At 34.7% G+C, this 19,615-nt stretch overlaps 1 protein-coding gene across 3 annotated transcripts in view; it reads right to left on the bottom strand.

Annotated features, from left to right (window-relative positions):
* Positions 1–19,615, bottom strand: part of PDE3A (phosphodiesterase 3A) — a 319,769-nt gene that overhangs the window by 120,879 nt on the left and 179,275 nt on the right. For all 3 annotated transcript variants that reach the window (XM_082740632.1, XM_082740633.1, XM_082740634.1), the window contains exon 2: positions 6,935–6,985. In XM_082740632.1, the coding sequence (XP_082596758.1) occupies positions 6,935–6,985 (51 nt within the window). The remainder of the gene's footprint in view (positions 1–6,934; positions 6,986–19,615) is intronic.

Below are 19,615 nucleotides of genomic sequence, written 5' to 3'. Positions count from 1 at the left end.
TCTATACACACTTTGTTGGGAGTTTTTACCATAAATGGATGCTGAATTTTGTCACTTTATCTCCATCTACTGAGATAACTATATGATTTTTATCCTTTATGTTCATGTGGTATATCACATTGGCTGATTTGTCAATGTTGGACCATCCTTGCATCCCTGGAATAAATTCCACTTTATCACAGTGTATGATCCTTTTAATGTATTGTTGATTTTGATTTGCTAACATTGTGCTGAGGATTTTTACATCTACGTTCATTAGAGATATTGTCCTTTAGTTTTCCTTTTGTATGCCATCCTTGTATGGTTTTGTTATCAGGGTAATGCTGGCCTCATAAAATGTGTTTGGAAGAGTTTCCCCTCTTTTATTTCTTTAAAGAGTTTGAGGAGAAGAAATTCTTCTTTGAATATTTGGTAGAATTCCCCAGTGAAAATGTCTCATCCCAGGCTTTTGTTTGCTGAAACTTTTCTGATTACTGACTCAATCTCCCTGCTAGTAATTGGTCTATTCAGATTTTTGATTTCATCATGATTCAGCCTTGGTAGGCTGTATGTTTACAGGAATTTATCCACTTTTTGGGTTGTCCAATTTATTGGCATATAATTGTTCACAGCAGTCTCTTAGGATCCTTTGTATTTCTGTGGCATCAGATCTAATATCTTCTCTTTCATCTCTGATTTTACCTATTTGAGTCCTCTTTCTTTGCTTGCTGAATTTAACTAAAGGCTGTTTTGTTTATCAGTTTTGTTTACCTTTTCAAAGATCTGGCTTCTAATTTAATTTTCTTCTTAGACTCTATCTCATTTATTTCTTCTCTGAAATTTGTAATTTTCTTCTACTAACCTTGGGCTTTGTTTTTTCTTTCTTTATTTATTTTCTTGAGGTATAAAGTTAGATTGTTTGAGACTTTTCTTATTTCTTGAGATAGATTCTATCTTTATGAACTTTCCTCCTAAAACTGCTTTTGCAGCATCCCATAAATTTTGGTATGTTACATACCTATATTTGTTTTATTTTTAGGCAAAACAATATCTTAGTATATCTGATAACTTATTTTTCCTATTAGAATATTCTGCTATCTTCTTGTATTGAACATACAGTACTTCACTTATTTAGGAACATACAAACCAGAATTCCATTGTCTACAGAACTAGATAAGCCAATAAGTGGTCTTAAGTTTATTTGGTAAAGGCTGGCTGGTAATCTGTAAGTCATCAATAATACACTAAATAACTAAAGAAACTGCTAGTCTCTAACTATGTATTAAAAGGAGCCTGCTGGTTCCGAGTACATTAAAATCTTAGCAAGTTCACAAATTCACAAACGGAAGGAATCTTTTCCCACAAGGCTCCTTGGAATCCACTCCAATCATTTTTAACCTTCTCAAAGGAGAGTGATTATCTATTGCCCTTCTTCACTTCCCACTGGAAAACTTTTCTTTAAGAATTTAAAGAAAAATAAAAAACCAACTGCCTTCTGAGAATTTCATCCCTTCATTCGGTATTACTGGGAATGCTGCCAAGTAAGAGTTCTGCTGCTGCTGCTGGAAGTCCATCATTTAGCATATTTCCTAATTTGGATGATCTACCATTTGAGAATATATACTTGGGGCGCCTGGGTGGCTCAGTGGGTTAAGACTCAGGTCGTGATCTCAGGGTCCTAGGATCGAGCCCCACGTCAGGCTCTCTGCTCAGCAGGGAGCCTGCATCCTCCTCTCTCTCTGCCTGCCTCTCTGCCTACTTGTGATCTGTCTGTCAAATAAATAAATAAAATCTTAAAAAAAAAAAAAAAGAGAATATATACTTAAAAAACAACCAAGAGGAGGAGAGGGAGTGGAAGGAGGAGGAGGAGATGAAAAAGAATAAGGAGAAGAAAAAAACGCCAGAAAGCTTTGAGTCGGCTGACAAATTACATCACACAATTATTGTGAGTAATAAATCAATTTAAATTAAATCATTGTCGAGTTTGCAAAGTCCTATGCAATTAAGTGGAGTAATTCACTTGAAGCAATATATGCATTTTCCCATCTGATAAATATTGGAAGGGCATACCTCTTTATTATCTGTGGCAGTGTACACATGATGTCGTTTGGAGGACCACATCAAATCTGAGAAAATCTTTTCGTAAGCATGTGGAGGGAAGGCCAGGAGAAGCTTAACTCTATCTCACAATGATTAACGCTCTCAGTACTAGTTGATTATTTTTTATCCTCTACCTAAGGCTGACTTTAAGTAAAACTGTACGTTTCTTGCAGACCAGAGTTATTTAGTTCATTTTTGACCCCTCAGAGGCTTAGAAAAGTACCTGACATATATTGGTATTTTTTTGATTCAATAGAAAATAGGTTAAAATTTATCTTGCCAGTTACCCACACAGAGAAGGTGATAGACCTCTACTTTTATTAGGCATTTTTGATGCTCAAGCATCAAGCCAGTCCCCCTTTTTAGATATCCAAAAGGAATTTACTCCATTTTTTCCCTCCATTCAAAATCTTCAACTATTAACCACCAACTTTTTGCACCTTTTCTATACTAAGAGAACTGAAGTCATTAAGCTCACAGTACTTCTTTTATTTTATACTATCTGTCCCTATTCCCTATCCCTTATTCTAGATATCTCTACTTTCTCTCCAAAGCTTCTTCATTTGTGCTTTTTGGTGAACCTCACTTGAGAACACGATCAATTTTCCTGACTAGGGTGAATGGTAGGATTTGGGGTAAGGATTGGTGGCACGTGAGAAAAACAGACAGATGCCAAAAGGGCCACTTTGGAAGAAAGTACATTCCCTTCCCTGAACCGTACCATTTTTCATCCCTTAAATGAAGCCCATGTTGAAAATTTGTCGTGATTTCTTCTCTACACTGATCCTTTTTTCTTTGCCATTAATAATTATTAAGACACACACCTCACGTCAGCATAAAAACATATTTCACTCATTTCTGCTGCCATCGCTCTTCTAAAGCAAAACTCCTCCAAGAGAACATTCTACTGAGACCTTATGCTAGTCATTTAATTTCTGTATTCTGCTTTCTAGCGCTTCTTGATCAAAATGGCATTCTCAAAGTTCACTAATGTCCTGCTTATTACTATATCAAAATGCATTTCCCATGTTTTTCATTTTCTTGAACCTTTGTTTGTGGTCTCAATCATCTTCCTAGTATAACTGGATATTTACTCTTTTGATTCTGCATCATTTCTCCTTTAACTGCTCTCCAAGTGAGGACATGGGCATGCTTTAATTCTCTCCCCAGGCTCCTCCCAGCCCTTCCAATGAGCCTTCCCCAAGAATCAGTCTTTCTTCTGTTTTTTCCTTATAATATTCTTCTATAATCTCTCTCCTGATGTAATTCAATTGTGATATGTATGATTAGCATTCCCAACTGACTACAGAACTCAATCTGGCTCTAATCTGAACAGTACCAGAACAGTACTCAAGTACCTGTCTGAAATTTCCTTTCAGGACTGTCATTGTCACTTCTCACTTAACATTGTTAACACTGAATTCACTGTCTTCTCTGTAAACTAGTCTGTGAATGGCATGAATCATTCCTCAAAGTACTGAATTTCAAAATTTTGACCCTCCTTACTTCTTTGCCATGTCTAATCAATAACATCAATGACATTCTCAGAATCCTTCCTTTGCAGTAGTTCCTATAACAATCCTTAGCCAATGTGTTTGGACAAAGCAGTTATAAAGAAAATTCACATATCCAAATATATCCTACACTCTGCAAGTTTAGACTCTTACTCCAGTTTTTCCCTTTTCCTCCCACTGCACTTCTAAAACCTTACCCGGGGTTCCTGGGGGGCTCAGTCAGTTAAGCATCTGCCTTCAGGGTCAGGTCATGATCCCAGAGTCCTGCTAAGGAGCCCTGCTTCTGGAGTCCTGCTCAGCGGTGACTCTGCTTCTCCCTTGGCCTCTTCTCTGTTCACACACTCTCTCTCCTCTCACTCTCTCTCTCCAATAAATAAAATCTTTAGAAAAATTTTTTTTAATTAAAAAAAAAAAACCCACAAACCTCACCCAATGTTGAAGGTTCACCCCAGATAGCAACTTCAAGAAGTAGTTCTACTAAGGATACTCTTGTCCCACCCAAACTCCTATCACATTTTGTTTATACACATAATTTTACACTTACTAGACCTACCTTATATTCAGATGACATATTCAAGTATTGCCCCACCCAAACATAACTTGTGAGCTCTTGGAATGCAGTAACCTCGTCAACTCAGTTTCTCTTCGAACTTATATCTACTAAAATGCTGTACCCATAGTAAGAACTTAAAAACTTATTGTCTTCAATTAAACTAAACTGAGATGGGGTTTGAGGATCAGTAATTATTAAGAAATCTGTATTCGGACACAGTCTGTTTGAAGTTCCTTTGAAATGGCTAAAAGGCTTTAGACATATTCAAGGAAATAATAGCAAGATAAGGGATCAATGACCTAAAACATAAATACAGTGTCTTTTCGCCCCCAGTAGGCAATTAAAATTAGATAAGAAGTTATTCCTAACACTTATCTGAAATTTCCATGGTTTTAGTTATATTTACTGTTTTTAGTTTTGGGGGTATGTTTTTACTTTTTACCTTGATAATTTTTATGAATTGAGGAATCAACTCATTTTTTATGAGTTGAGGAATCAAAGTGAGACAAAAGGATAAGCATTGAATATACTTAGCTAGCTGAAAATTCTCAGACAGACCTTGATGTTGATAATGGTAGTTCATGCAAGAATGTTCTAATGCATTTGCCTTTCAAAAACCATCTCAGGCTTTCAAATGTGATCAAACTTTATGAATATATTTTGTGCATGTGGAATGTTGAAGTTTTCTAGCTATGCGCAGTATCTGGAATTCAAAATTTTTCACTCTGGGTTTTTTATGTTTAACACAAGCAATATTGAGCTTTTATAACTTTTTTTTCTAATTTATAATGACAGAGTGACCAATCCAAATCCAAAAATACATATACTCAAGTAGGTCATATGGGTTACAATGGCAAGATTTCATTCTTTTTTATGGCTAAGTAATATTCCATTCTGTGTATATATTTATTTCTGTAAGCATGTATGTGTATGTATGTATTTACATATATATAATACATATGATATGTGTATATAATGGCATGGATGGAGCTAGAGAGTATTATGCTAAGGGAAATAAGTTGGTTTGAGAAAGAAAAATATATGATTTCATTTATATATGGAATTTAAGAAACAAAACAAACAAGCAAAGGAGGGTGGGGAAAGAAAGGGAGGCAAACCAAGAAACAGACTCTTAACTCTAGAGAACGAACTGATGGTTACCAGAGGGGAGATGGCAGGGCCAGGGTTGGGGGCTGTCGGCAAGTGGGGGGGGGGGTGGGTGAAATGGGTGATGGAGACTGAGGGGGGCACTCGCTGTGATGAGCACCCACCAGTCGTCGTATGGAAGTGCTGAATCACTATCCTCTACCCCTGAAACCAATATTACTCTGTGTGTTAATTAACTGGAATTCAAATAAAAACTTGAAAAAAACTCAAATAGGTCGTATGAGTAAATAATACTTATTTTAAACAAACCTATATAGCACTACCTTACTTTGTAGTCATGAAGTTACTCGGCACATTTTGAATAGCAAAATGTTTTTGGCGGCAATAATTGGGAACTATTGAATTCCTTACTTGTGCTCATCTTTAACTTTTAATTGGTTTGGAATCACATGGCGTTTACCATACATTCATCCTTTCATTCCCACTCTTGCAACAAATTCTGATTTAAAATATTACCGGTGTGAATAGGAGAGCTGACAGAGAAAACGGAGAAGGGAAATAAGAGTAAAGGAAGACAAGACGTAAATTCTTTTGGATAACTAACTTCACTGGACTGGTTTATATTATTTACTAATCAAGTTGATAATGGATGAAAATAAAACCATGGCTATTGAAATCTCAACTTAAAACAACTGACTGACTGGGTCTTATTCTCCCAGTGACCGAAATTAAATAACTACCAGGCAAATGTAATGATAGCACAGGTCCATATCAGCTTTGTAAAAAAACTGGGAGAGTCTCACATTTGAAAATGAATTCTCATACACAGTATTGCATATTCAACTTGCTTTCTTTTAGCCATATTTTTTTAGGAGCAAATAGAAAGTGTGAGCAGGAGAGGTAAAAATGTCCCAAACAATTTTTACTTGGCCATCTACAATCACATAAACACACAGTCTGCTAAGAGATAAAGGATTTTTCATCTTTCTTCACAAAATACCGCAGGAGGAGAGGGAATTTTCTTCGTGTAAAACTCAGCCCTCATTCTGTCAGGCAAAGTAATTATGGAAGCAAAACAAATCCACATTGTCTAATTAGGTCATTAAAAAGCATAAATGCGTCATGGAAGTTTTTCCCCTTGCCTAAGACATAAAGTAAGACAATGAAAACAATCTGGTAATATAGAAAGGTTCAGAATTTGTTTCTTTTCAAAAATAATAGGTCCTTTCATCTTTCTATTTCCCTAAGATGAAGACAGTTAATTTGGAGACAGAATCTGTAATTAGTTCAGGGTTTACTTTGATTATATTTCAAAATATTTAACCAAAAACAGGAAGGTAGAAAAAGAAAGAAAATACATAGAAAAATTATCAAAGGAAGTGAATAAAACCAAGAGAGTGGGTTGCTGATCAAAATGTATTGTGCAGAGACAAGATGAATATAAAATCTACATTCATATAAACACAACCAATCTGGGATACCAAAAAGCTCTCAGGAAGAATACACAGGCATCTGCCTTTGGGATCTGAAACCAGACTTTAATCACAGCTAACTTAAATAAAAACAAATGGCATGATTATTTGCCTCTTCCTCTACTTGTTATTGCTTGAGTTTTACAAGACTCACAGCTCAGAATGTTAAGAAACAAAATGCAAAAATAAGGAAAGGAAAATGAACTTACCTGTGATCCTCTTGGCCCTCGTTTGTGGTCCCATTCTGAATGACCCATGAGCTGTAATATAATATAACAATTACCGTAAATTCAATGATACTTATTTTATGTGGAGAATATTTTTACTTTTTCTAAAGAATAATTACATTTTTGAAATCTATGTTTTAATATGAATGTATTAAGTAGCTATCACGAATAAATTAACATGCTTAAAGTAATAATAATTTCTGGTTTGATAGCTAACATTTCAACTGGCAGTTGTTTTGAAGATGTTTTAATATCACTATGTGATAGAGAGAGTCTACTAATCTACAGCTTCATGGTTCTTTGTCAGGAAAATCCTAGAAAGATGTTAACCCAGGTAAAACTTTTCACATGCCATTAAGCTTCTAGCTTATCAAGAAGATATGCTAGGGGCACCTGGGTGGCTCAGTGGGTTAAAGCCTCTGCCTTCGGCTCAGGTCATGATCCCAGGGTCCTGGGATCGGGTCCCGCATCAGGCTCTCTGGTCAGCGGATGCCTGCTTCCCTTGCTCTCTCTGTCTGCCTCTCTGCCTACTTGTGATCTGTCTCTCTGTCAAACAAATAAACAAAATCTTTGAAAAAAAATGCTAAACAAATCATTACTATAGCTTAATTTACTGTCATGAATGATAAAAATGAGAAGGACAAAATATTTCAATCATTTTTAGTCCTGTTTTGATAATATCACAAAAATAGGAGAGTTCTAAAGAGTGAAATGATTTAAAGCAAAATATGCCTCCAAGGTCACAAAATACAGATTTTCATTAAAAAAAAAAAGAACCTTATAAAACATTATCAAGCTAGTCCCATAGTTGTAATAGCCCTGAGCTACTTGCTCACAAAGCATGATATTTAATTATTGAAAATAACATGTAACTAGAACACTAAGAAAATACAAGATATTGACTGAGAGGAATAAAATTCCATTCATCTGTCCAGTACGCTTGCTACTCATATGTACCAATGGAAGAACTGCCCATCACTAATAAGCTAGCACATGAACAGGACAGACTATTCAACATTGAATATACCTCATTGGCTTTTCTATACAACAGCAATGACACCTTAGTAGAGACAATAAAAAACTAGTATGTGTTTGAACAACATTACCAAGAAATGTTTTTAACCATTTGCAAAATGGTAAGACCTTATTGATGGCCATACAGTGTTCCTGATTAAGAAGACCGAATTCTATAGAATTATCAAGTGCTCAGTTTTACCCACAAAAATGTACAGGTTTAACCCAATCTCAATCAAAAGCCACTCATATTTGTTTAGGAAACTGTAAAACACAACTACATACATTTTATCTGAGAAAATAAACTGATAAGAATCAGAAAATACTAGGAGAGTAGTACCCTAGTGGGTTATAAAAATTATTAAAACATTATAACATTTAACCCAAATTATAGGACAATGATTTAACACTCAAAATGTAAATGAATGATACATAATAGACAATTGTGAAATGTCAAAATATGAAAAAAAAAATTAAAAAATCAATGAATATCTAATGAATTAGTCCCCAAGTGGAGGGAAAAAAAGAGAGCAAGATAGAGAGAGAGAAACAGATTCTTCGGAAAAAACGCGAGCTGAACCTTATATACACAAATATAAATTATAGATAAAAAGACAAATTTAAAAAGCTGAAATGGCAAGTATAAAATAAAATCCAGGCAAATATTTAGACTACCTTGAAATATAAAGAGATTTTCCAAACTAAACAAAACACACACAGAGGATTATGATCCAGCTACATAAAACTTCAAATGTCTGTGCAAACATCACAGCGGCAAAATATCTCTGTTAAATGCCAGATAAAAAATAATATCTTCAGTACATTAAGAGCTCTACTAATCTGAAAGTAATGTAACCCCTGCAAATAATTAGAGGAGTGGATAAAGATAGTTCACAAAATTAATATCAACAATCAATACTGAGTAACAATTTTATTTGAAGTGAAAAAGTTCAGTAGAAACAGTAACAAGAGAAGACTATTACCCATTAAATTAGCACCCTGATCATGCTGAATACTGGTTAGAAGTCAGAGAGCTAAGTATGCATATATATTGCTAGCATGTAGTGTACAGATTCACATATGTATATATTTACACATTTATAAATACACAGACACACATACAATATATATAGATCAATTTTAATACATATTGCATACTCTTAAAAATTCATACCCTTTCAACCAGAAAATAAAAATGTAAAAACTCAATAATTACAATGTATCAATCTCTGTGTTATCCAACAAAAGGGGAACTATCTGCTAAATTAGAGTATAAAAAGAATATAATATAGCATTTCAAATTTGGTTTTTAGGGCCTTTATACAAAATTACTTATGAAATCTTCATGGTATAATAAATGAAAAATATAACAAAGTAATTTTAAATTACTCATCTTTAATAAGATGATCAGTTATTTTAAGCCTTGGAATTAGTGAAATGATTTAACTATAACTTTGCTAGCTCAGGTAATCATCATATAAAACTGCTTAGATGGCTAATATTGCTTTAAAGCTTTTTAAAAAATTTCTGTATTTAATGGCATTACATCTACTAGTAAATATTCATTAATACTCGTTAACAGTTGATTATAAAAAAGTTAAACACTAATCAACTAATGAAATAATCTGATTTAGTAAGAGATAAATTAAGACCATTTAATCAGTTTTTCACTAGAACTATTGAAAACCATCTTGACACATTTCAATCACCTGCCTTAGTGAGACCTTGGGAATACCTTTTTGTCAATAACAGGAAGAAAAAAAATAACAGGAAGACAGGCAGCTTGTTTTGGCAACTTTAAACAGATGATAAACTTGAGTACTATGCTGTTAGAATAAAATAATTTAATATTTTTAAGTTTAAATTCAATTAATTAACATACAACATATTATTGGTTTCAAAGTTACAGACCATTGATTCATCAGTGTAGAGTAAAATAATTTATAAGCAGAAGGGTTATCTTCTCCTTTCCCTCACTGTTTTATCTAAGTCTTGGGAAAAATAACACTTTAAGAAGACTGTTATTCCTATTATTCTCTTGCTAATGAATTTCAACTAATAGGATAACTGAGTAAATTCTACTATTACGAGTATCACAGTAAAAAAAGAGGTCAATAAACCACAAACACAAGTTATAATCCACAATATATTGACTTGGAATATTTGATAATGACAGGTAGTAAATAAAAAAGATAACATTTCTCCAAGATCAGAACTAAAATAAGAAAAGCACAGATTTCACTGCCTTCTATCATTACCTATGTTTAAAAAAAAAAAAAAGATGATTTTTGTTTTTTAGTCTAAGAGCAAAAATTTTCAAAATGTAGTCTCATTTGGGGCATCACTTAGTACAGAACAAGAAGATAAACTTGATCATTATAAGCCAGAACTTACAAACCTCCACAAGTTCACTAAATCTGACCTTTAATTTTGAAACATACCATAGTAAAATCAGCCACATGGATTATATATCAGAGAGTTATTTCCTAGCATTATACAACAGACTACTAAGAGAAATTAAGGATAAAGGCAGGGGCCCCTGGGTGGCTCAGTAGCTAAGCCTCTGCTTTCAGCTCAGGTTGTGACCCCAGCTGGGACTGAGCCCCATGTAGGGCTCCCTGATCAGCAGGAAGCCTGCTTCTCCCTGTCCTATCTCCCACTCTTGCTGTGTTTCTCTGCCAAATATATAAATAAATTTTTTAAAAGGGTAAAAGCATTCTATTTTAGTCTATTATTACATATTTCCATTATATATTATCATTATTCTATTTAAAATCTGAGTCGATCAGTTACGTGTTAATATGTCAAAATGTGTTTTTAAACACTATTACTAGCTTTCTCAAAGTATTGAAGAGTTCTAGAAATCTACATGCTAAGGAAAATACAATCTAAGAAGCAATAAACTGAAATGATAAACAAGATACTGTAATGTTCTCTATTCAAGGAAATTGAACAAGATTTTTTCCCCCTTTGGACTTGAGGAAATCATACAAAGGTTTTGTTTTTAATTAAAATAATCTGAATCAAACATCAACATTAATGATTTTAGTGCTGAATGTCTGAGGTTTGTTATAATATTCTCTGTAATTTGTTTTTTACGTGCAGAGAAAGAGGTGGTGGGCTGCTGTCCCTCATGGAAGGGCCCTCCTGTCTCCGCAATTACAGCGTACCTGGAGCTGATGAGGATGACGTGGGGAGTGGGGCAGATAAGCACATGATAGCACATGAATATTTGTCTCATTTGCACATAGAATTCATTTTACAGTTATAATAGCACAGTCCTTAGATCATGGACCAATGACTGAAATAACCACAAGGTTTTCACTATCCTAAAAAAAAAGAAAAAAATCACCCATTGTGTGATAAACTGCCTGACTTAATCTTACAGATTATTTAAATTAAAATGAAGCATTTGGCCATAGATTTCCTGTTAAGGCAGAAAGAGAGGGATAATGTTTTAGGAAGTACCGAGTCACCTCAGTAGCCTCACTCTCTTGACTAATGATTAGGAAAAAAACCAAAAAACTTGCTTAGCTATGATAAATAATGAAAAGGAGAGCTTGCACAATAAAGTCAGTTTATTTCACAATTAAGTGCAAACTGATGTTGTTGAGAAAGTCAAAACATCCTTTGACTCAAACAGGTAGGATTGGTATTAAGTTGCAGATGACAAGGGGAGGTATTTTGACATTTTCATGGGCTTAGATAAAAGACAGAAATGGGTCATGGACCATGAGGAACAGAAGTAGAAACAGCACAATTTTTCTTTTTGCAATTGAATTCATCTGGGCTAAACTTTGAAGACAAATGAATAGTAGCATGATACCTAGATAATTCTGGGAAAAGAGACAGAAAGTCCATTAACATGATATAATATTCTTTCTGGAGAAGGAATGTTTATAATTTTATTATTAGTTATATAAAGTTTCTAGAAATGTAAGAGAGACAGATACTAAGACTAGAAAAATGAAAAAAAAAAGGATATTCAAATATATTCCAGTTGATAAAGAATACATGGCTGCTTAATTCAGGAAGAAAAAGGAATGTCTCTCACATATAAAAACTACCTTCTGCGTTATTTGACTGTGATTACTCCTCTGGGAAAAGGCATTTTAATAAGATGGTTTGGGAATATAGAGGTTACCAAGGTTATGACCACATACGCTGAACAAAAATCTTTCCATCTGAGGAAGGCATGCTCTTAAAACAAAAAACAAAACAAAACAAAACAAAACAAAAAAAAGACCATCTTTCTTCTTTTCCAGCTCCCATTCACCAAGATAGGCAAAGTGGGGACCCTTAAAAATTTATTTCTAGGAAACAAAGCATACTTCCTTTAAAAGAAACACAATTATTTAAAGCATTTTGAAAATCCTAACTTCCCTGACATTGAGTCATTTTCATCCTTATGGAATAAATTCTTTTCTTTCTCTCTCTCTCTCTCTCTTTAATAATACATTACTACATCACAGTCTTCAGCTAACAGTATGTTACACAGTACTTAGTTCCAAGGAAAACAAAACTGCTGCCAAACACCAAATTTAAAAAGTTCACAGGAGAAAGCAAAGAAGTCAGCATGGAAACAAAATGGTTCTATCTAAGCAGAGGTATTTTTTAATAATAGCATGAGAAATGCAGATAGTTCAAAGTATATTTCTGTAGGTAAGAGACTTTCCTTTCTCATTTCTATGTTTTTCCCTGAGCTATAATCTATTACTTTTTGTTAGTTAGTGTAAAAAAGAATGCCTTTTAAGGGATTCTCGGGAAGAAAAATTTTGCCATAGCTATGAACTGAAAAGAGATGAAAGCTGCATGAGAACCAAGAGAAGTGTAAAGACAAATTCTCTGCATGTCCTTAAAGAGGGGAGAGTTTTAGACTGGAGAAAAGATAACAATGGAGAGCAACAGTAACATTGTCATCTTCCCCTTCCTCTCCAGAAAACCATTCTTCTGTTTCACTTGTTGAAAATTACTAAAGCATATTTTTGAAAACATAAAAACAATATATATATACTGTTGTATGCACTATTACATAAATGTTCACTGTATATACTTACAGGTACTATGTATGGTGTAGATAAGGATGACAACGTTACTACATAATCCCCTTTGCACTGCATCATTTAGTCATTACACAAATCCTGACCACATATTTATTGTATGCCTGTTATGGTCAAGAAACTATTCTAGGCATAACCTACCCATCCATGAACAAACCAAGATGCACCAGGAGTCACCTGGCTCTTACAATCCTAACGAAAGGAGATGGACCATAAATAAATAAACATACAAGGTGATGAGAAAGCTTTGTAGAAGCTGAGAGTAAAGGATGGAGAATCTGTGGCTAAAGGCCCATAGGGGCTGGAATAGAGCTGCTTTCAGGTAAGCAGGGATCAGGGAAGTCCTTCTGAAAAAGTGACTTTTTTTTTTTTTTTTTAATGAGAGAACTGGAAAAATGAGAGATGTACACACAAACATCTGGGGGACAGGCTCTCCAGATGGAGGAAATAGAACATACCAAGATCTTGAGACAGGAGCAGAAGTGGTTAATTTGAGGAGGAGTACGGTGCTCTTAAGCTAAAATTTTTTTTAAAGGGCTGGATCTTTTTAACCACGTGTATAGATCTGGTATTTACTCCCTTTCTCTGGCATGGAATTATCTAAAAGTTAATCATTCGCTCTACTCTTTAAAAATTGCAAAGTACATTCTGTAGAGCAATAAGGGCCCAGGGATTCTCCCTTCCCCAAACTCTTCCTCAATTTTATTCAAATTCAACATGAATTTATGGAACAGATCCTACACTCCACAAAGGCATTGATTAGCCATATCACATGGCATAAATTTGTCATTCATCTACATGTTTTTCCAAGAGTCATAAGATACATAAAGAGCAGGGCTGCCTTTAACTCCGTTTACTATGAGAGGCACTGAAACGTTTATTGATAAACAAATTAAAGCTTGTCTTTTATCATTAGCATGTTCCCTTTGGATTCTTCCCTTGGCAAACTCTTTTTATAATCTCTTTACTACTTACTTAGGCTTTCTCTCTCCCAGATTCTAGGTGGGAAGATGGGCCTAGACTGCTGATTCCCCCAGATGGCAGTGCCCAGCCTGGGAAGTCTACACAGGCTCAACCCCTGTCTAGTCCTTTTTGGGGAACCGCTCTCAGTCCTTCATATTCCTTTCCTTCTCCTCCTGTTATCGGTAGACTAAGCAGTTCACCATGACAGCGTGCTCTGTGGGAAAGGGACACCAAAATCTTGTACACTGTATATACTTACTATACTTGGCCTTAGGCCAAGGGTGTTAAGAGAATCCCCGAGGCTCCCACATACTATTCCCAGCCCTGCGGGGGCTCTTCCCTAGGGTATGGGGCACAGAAAAGCCTACTGCAGGTGACACAAAGATTTACCCTCCTTTATAATTGAATGGACAAACTGGGAGAAGACTCGCTCTGCCTCCTTCCGGTAAACCAGATAGGGCTGTTGGAAATAATACCAAAGATTTTAGGGGGAGGCAGGACATGGTTACATTACACAGGATACTGCAAAGAGCCACAAAATTATTCATCAGATACATGCAAGAGCATCATAAAGTTTTTGGGGGGTGGGCAGCTGTCACCACGGCTTGCCCTTGACTCTTAGTGGGAGGACAAGAGCAGTGAGTCTTTTTTAGCTTCCTAGTCCCAGGCTTTCATGCCTCAAGGATCTTAAGGAGCTTTCTCAGGATCTAAATATGTTTCTGGTTTTGTTTTGTTTTCCCAGAGTAATTCAGCTTTCTCCTGTTCTCCCCATCTTGAATCTTCAGACAAATTAGCAGGGGAAAAAAAAAAAATTCTTTAGAGCCTGGAAACAGTAAAGCACTAAATGACTGAAATTAAGGGATTTTTTTTTTTTTTCACTTTCGGTAATAACTACCTAAATTCCATCCACTTGGCACAGAATAAATCCCCGATCCTTACTCTTAGTGTTCCAACCTAGTATAAACATCAGAAACACGAGGGAATGAGAAGACTTCAAATAGAAATCCAAATATTCTGGAGTTTGAAATCCCAGCTCTCTTCTGCAAATCCTTCATCTATTTCTGGTAATTATGATGATATTCCCACACTCTGATTAAGAGTGTTTCCATAATTCTATTTCTGTCTCCGTTCTCAGAATGATAATCATTGCCCTAAACCTATGTGTGGCCACTGATGAATCAAACCTTCCATCATTTTTATGTATTAGATCCTGACAATCTTGATGACATCGATTTTGGCACTTTTACTGCTAATTTCCATTTTTGGTACTACTATTAATAATGCAATCACATCAGTCTTACGCTTAAAAAGTACAACAGTTCATGACGAAATAGCAATAAAGTAAAATAAGCTTGTGAAATCCTGCAAAATTCTGAGATAGTCTCAATATATACTAGCACTGTTAAAGTTTGAAGAAGTCTTAAACAAAGGAACATAATTCAACTAAACATTTCCAGAAATATTTGATCATAGAACACCTTTGTTTCCAAAGGGGTTAAAATTTTCCCTTGAGGGGCACCTGGGTGGCTCAGTGGGTTAAGCCGCTGCCTTCGGCTCAGGTCATGATCTCAGGGTCCCACATCGGGCTCTCTGCTCAGCAGGGAGCCTGCTTCCTCCTCTCTCTGACTGCCTCTCTGTCTACTTGTGATGTCTGTCTGTCAAATAAATAAATAAATCTTTAAAAAAGAAAAATTTCCCCTGAAACACATTCTGAGCAACTATTTTTTACAGCTTTCTAAGTGCTTTTCTTATACATTTTTTTCATACAATTTACATACTCACATATAATCCCACAATTTTTTCCTACTATATTACTTTTAACAATAAGGAATTACTAAGTCCAAACCAAATATCACATCCTGAGCAATGAAGTTTACTGGTAAGGAAAAAGAAAAAGACGTGGGAGTTGATTGGTCTTCATGGAATTCACGGTGGTAATTAATGTGATAGATTTATTTCTCTAACATCCATTTTTCCACTCTGTCGTCTCCACCTCATTTAAAAACTGTGGAACAAGAGGAAAACTGAATTTTTCAGACAACCCTATGAAAATACTATAAATTAATCATACTTTTATTTTTTTTCAAATTTTTATTTAAATTTTAGTTAACATATAGTATAATACTGGTTTCAGGAGTAGAATTTAGTGATTCATCACTTACACAGAACACCCAGTGCTCGATGGATGATGGATATTAATCATATTTTTTAAACTTGGTTATAGAATGACCTCAAAATGTATAGTAAATTATATATCAGAAGTTAAGTTATACCAAATTCTACCACATCGCTTTAGTACATGTAACTCATTGCTGCATTCACACACTCATTTATTCATTCTACACCCTTCCAACAAATATTTAACAGGTAGCCACAATAAATCTAAAGCCCCGTGCTCTAAGTAAACACAACTAATGTTGATATTGCCAACCCAGAGGCATCACAGGATCTTGATAAAGAGCAGCACAGGGGTTAAGCGCATAGGTTCTAGGGGGCTGCATGGCTGGTTCAAATCTCCCATCTGACATGACAGTCTTACTAGACACATGATCTTGGAAAATTTAGTCTAAGTTTCTGTGCCTTAGTTTCCTATCATTAGAATTCAGATAATAACATAATTCATGAATAATAATTCATGATTTAGGGGAGTATTAAATGACTCATTACATCAAGAAGGCTTAGTGTGTGTAAGGCTTAATGTGTACCTAGTATGAAGGAAGTACCACTCATTAAATGTTATTATTTCTATCACCATTAACAATTATGTAATATTATTTAGGTGTTATCACACTCTGATTCCTTTTAAAAAGTGTAAATGATGATGATCTATATGGCTGCTTTCTATTAAAGTAGAATGGAAGATACCCATCCCTTGACCCATGCCAACATACAATTTATAAAATCCCATCAAATTCATGAGTAAAATGAAACTTTGTGTACCATCACTCACAGTAATATAACATATGTACATGACCATGGAGTCTACTGCATTTACTGCATCCAATTCTGATTATTTTCTGTGTAACAGCTGGAAAACCCAAACTGTGGCATTGCTACTTTACTAGGTCCCTTGGTGGTGCAAGCAGTAATGACAACTGGGACAGTTTACTCTTCTTGATGCATAAAGAGTGGCAAAATGCTGAGAACCACAAATAGCAAAGGCTTGAAAAGATCCGCTAGGCAAAAGCCATACTATGTTTTTCCAATTTGGAAAGAACTCCCACCTTCAGATGTACCATCTATTAGTTGGAAACACAACCAAATTTCCAAGGCAAATGATAGCTAATGCCTGGGGGGAGGGGAATGACAAGCAAACAAAACAAACCCCAAAAATCCATGCAAGTATTTCTAAAATAATCACAATAAAAAAGCTTTTATGTTCTTAGCAACAAAACAAATGCATTTTTCTTGTAAAATAGTAAACAAGCATTCCAACTTCAAGTGATTAACTCTATCAACTCTACTTTAAGTGAAATGCTAATCTCTGAGCAGCCTTGAATGTGACTATAAATCTATACTTTACAGTTTGTATTATTTCTGCCAATTTGTGTAACCAAGTAAAAATCTTTGAAAATGGGGATCTCGTTTATTATTTCCAGCTCTTTATATGTTATTTTTAGACAAGATCATGTTACTATTTCTCAGTTTCCCCTATATATATTCAGATTCCATTTCTACAATGCCTCCTGAAAGGACTCATTCAAGAATATCCCCCCCGCTCCAAAATTATTAAAACTCAGTCAAATCCACCAGGACAACTTCATGAAACTAATCTATAAAACTGATCTTAGAAGAAAAATTTGGAAATCCCAGGGAAAATAGTAAAATCCAGACAAAGTCTTAATTGTGGCAAAAGCTGCAACCCAAGATTCATTTGGATAGCTCTAAGATTTTTTCCCCCTTTTTCTTAATCAGATATTCTTATGTATTGTATGTGGTGTAAACAACCTATAATTCCTTTAATGTAAAAGCATTAAAATTATGCTGAAAAGTGGGAAAATTACTTTGATCTCCAAATAGTTTAACATTTGTGAACCTATAAAAATATAGATATATTACTATTTAGTTGTTAAGGCCTTACATATCAACAAAACAAACTAAATCTGAGGAAAATTTTCCACTTAAACCATCTCTTTTAGAAATGGTCTTAAAAGTCAATAGCATGACTTTTCAAAATAAATCTCAACAATTCATGTTGCTTAAAAGACTGAGCTCATTTTAAGTCTCATAAAGGACATAAAATACTGAATTAGTTTTTTACAATTTCTTCTCAATGTGAAAGTTACATTTTTCCAAAAATGCTTTTTGTGAATTTTTAAGTCTTATTCAATGCTAAGCCATGTTTCTCATTAGCGACAAAAAACCTTAAGCAAAATGACATAATTCTCAACATTTTCCAGGCTACTTCCTCCTCATCAAACAGCTTCACTTTGGGGCTGGTAAGAAAAGAACAGATTCACTTAAGTGGCGGACAACAATATATGCCAACTCCATTACATGTATTACATGTCCCTTGGGGTTCTTCTTTTCCTCTGAGCTTGGTATTGCCAAAGTACTTTAGTTCAACTTTCTACAATTAGTAAGTTTGAACAAAACATGTCCATTACGTCCTCAAATCCTTAAATGTTGTTGGAAATAATTTATTATAAGGCCAGAAGATACTCTCTTAGCTCAAGCTTAAGGCAGAATATATATCGACATCCCCAAATTTGACTGAGCCCCTCAATTCTTTTTTATGACTCCAAGAACCATTTGATATGTTGAAAGTCATTTCATCTGTTTATACTGCAAGCAAAGTTCCTTTCATTAAAAAAAGTTTTCTTGGAAATTTATTCCCTTTAGGGACATATTATATGGGTCACTAGGGATGAGGGAAAAGAAATTGAAATATAAGATGTTGTGGCAAGAAAAAGGGAAGGGAGGAAGAAAAAAAGTAGGAATATAGTATTATCTAAAGTTCTTTGTTGCAATGAACTCTTTGAATTTCAAACTTTATGAACTTTCGATTACAAACTTAATAAATACTTTGTATTGTATGAGGTGGATAGTATTACAGGTGCAAAAAGAACAGCCATGCTCTTCTCTCAGTTTTTACTTCAAGTACTAGGGTAGAGAAAACTTACTTGCCTTTTTTCTTTCTATCTTTCTAAGCGTTACTATCTGCCAGAGCCTGTGTTAAAGGCAAAACATAAAAAAAAAAGGAAGAACTAAAAAAGTTAACTTGGAAGGAAGAAATACAAGGAAATAGATACACAGCTAACAATGGCTATTAAAAAAAATCATTCTGGGTTGTAGAAGACCAATTCTGATTGTTGTATCAATTTACCACTGACCTTGTCAATTTGAATCAGTAATGTACAACAGATGAGATGCTGGCGCTTTAGACTCCTTAAGTAAATTGAAAACTCCCTGGATATTTTTTGGGGGGAGAAGGGGACATCTTGAAGGAAGTATGTAATATTTTTTTTTTTTATTAAACACATTTTCTTTGCTTCCAACCATAACTGGGAGTACTAAAGATTTTACCAACAAACATGTTTCAATATAAATTGTGATTTAGAAATATGGGGAGGGATGGAATTTGACAAAATATTTGTACATCACTGCTATGTCAGAGCCAACCTTC

The sequence above is a fragment of the Mustela nivalis genome (assembly GCF_964662115.1).
Source record: "Mustela nivalis genome assembly, chromosome: 7".
Lineage (NCBI taxonomy): Eukaryota > Metazoa > Chordata > Mammalia > Carnivora > Mustelidae > Mustela > Mustela nivalis.
This window is presented reverse-complemented; position numbering and strand designations above follow the sequence as displayed.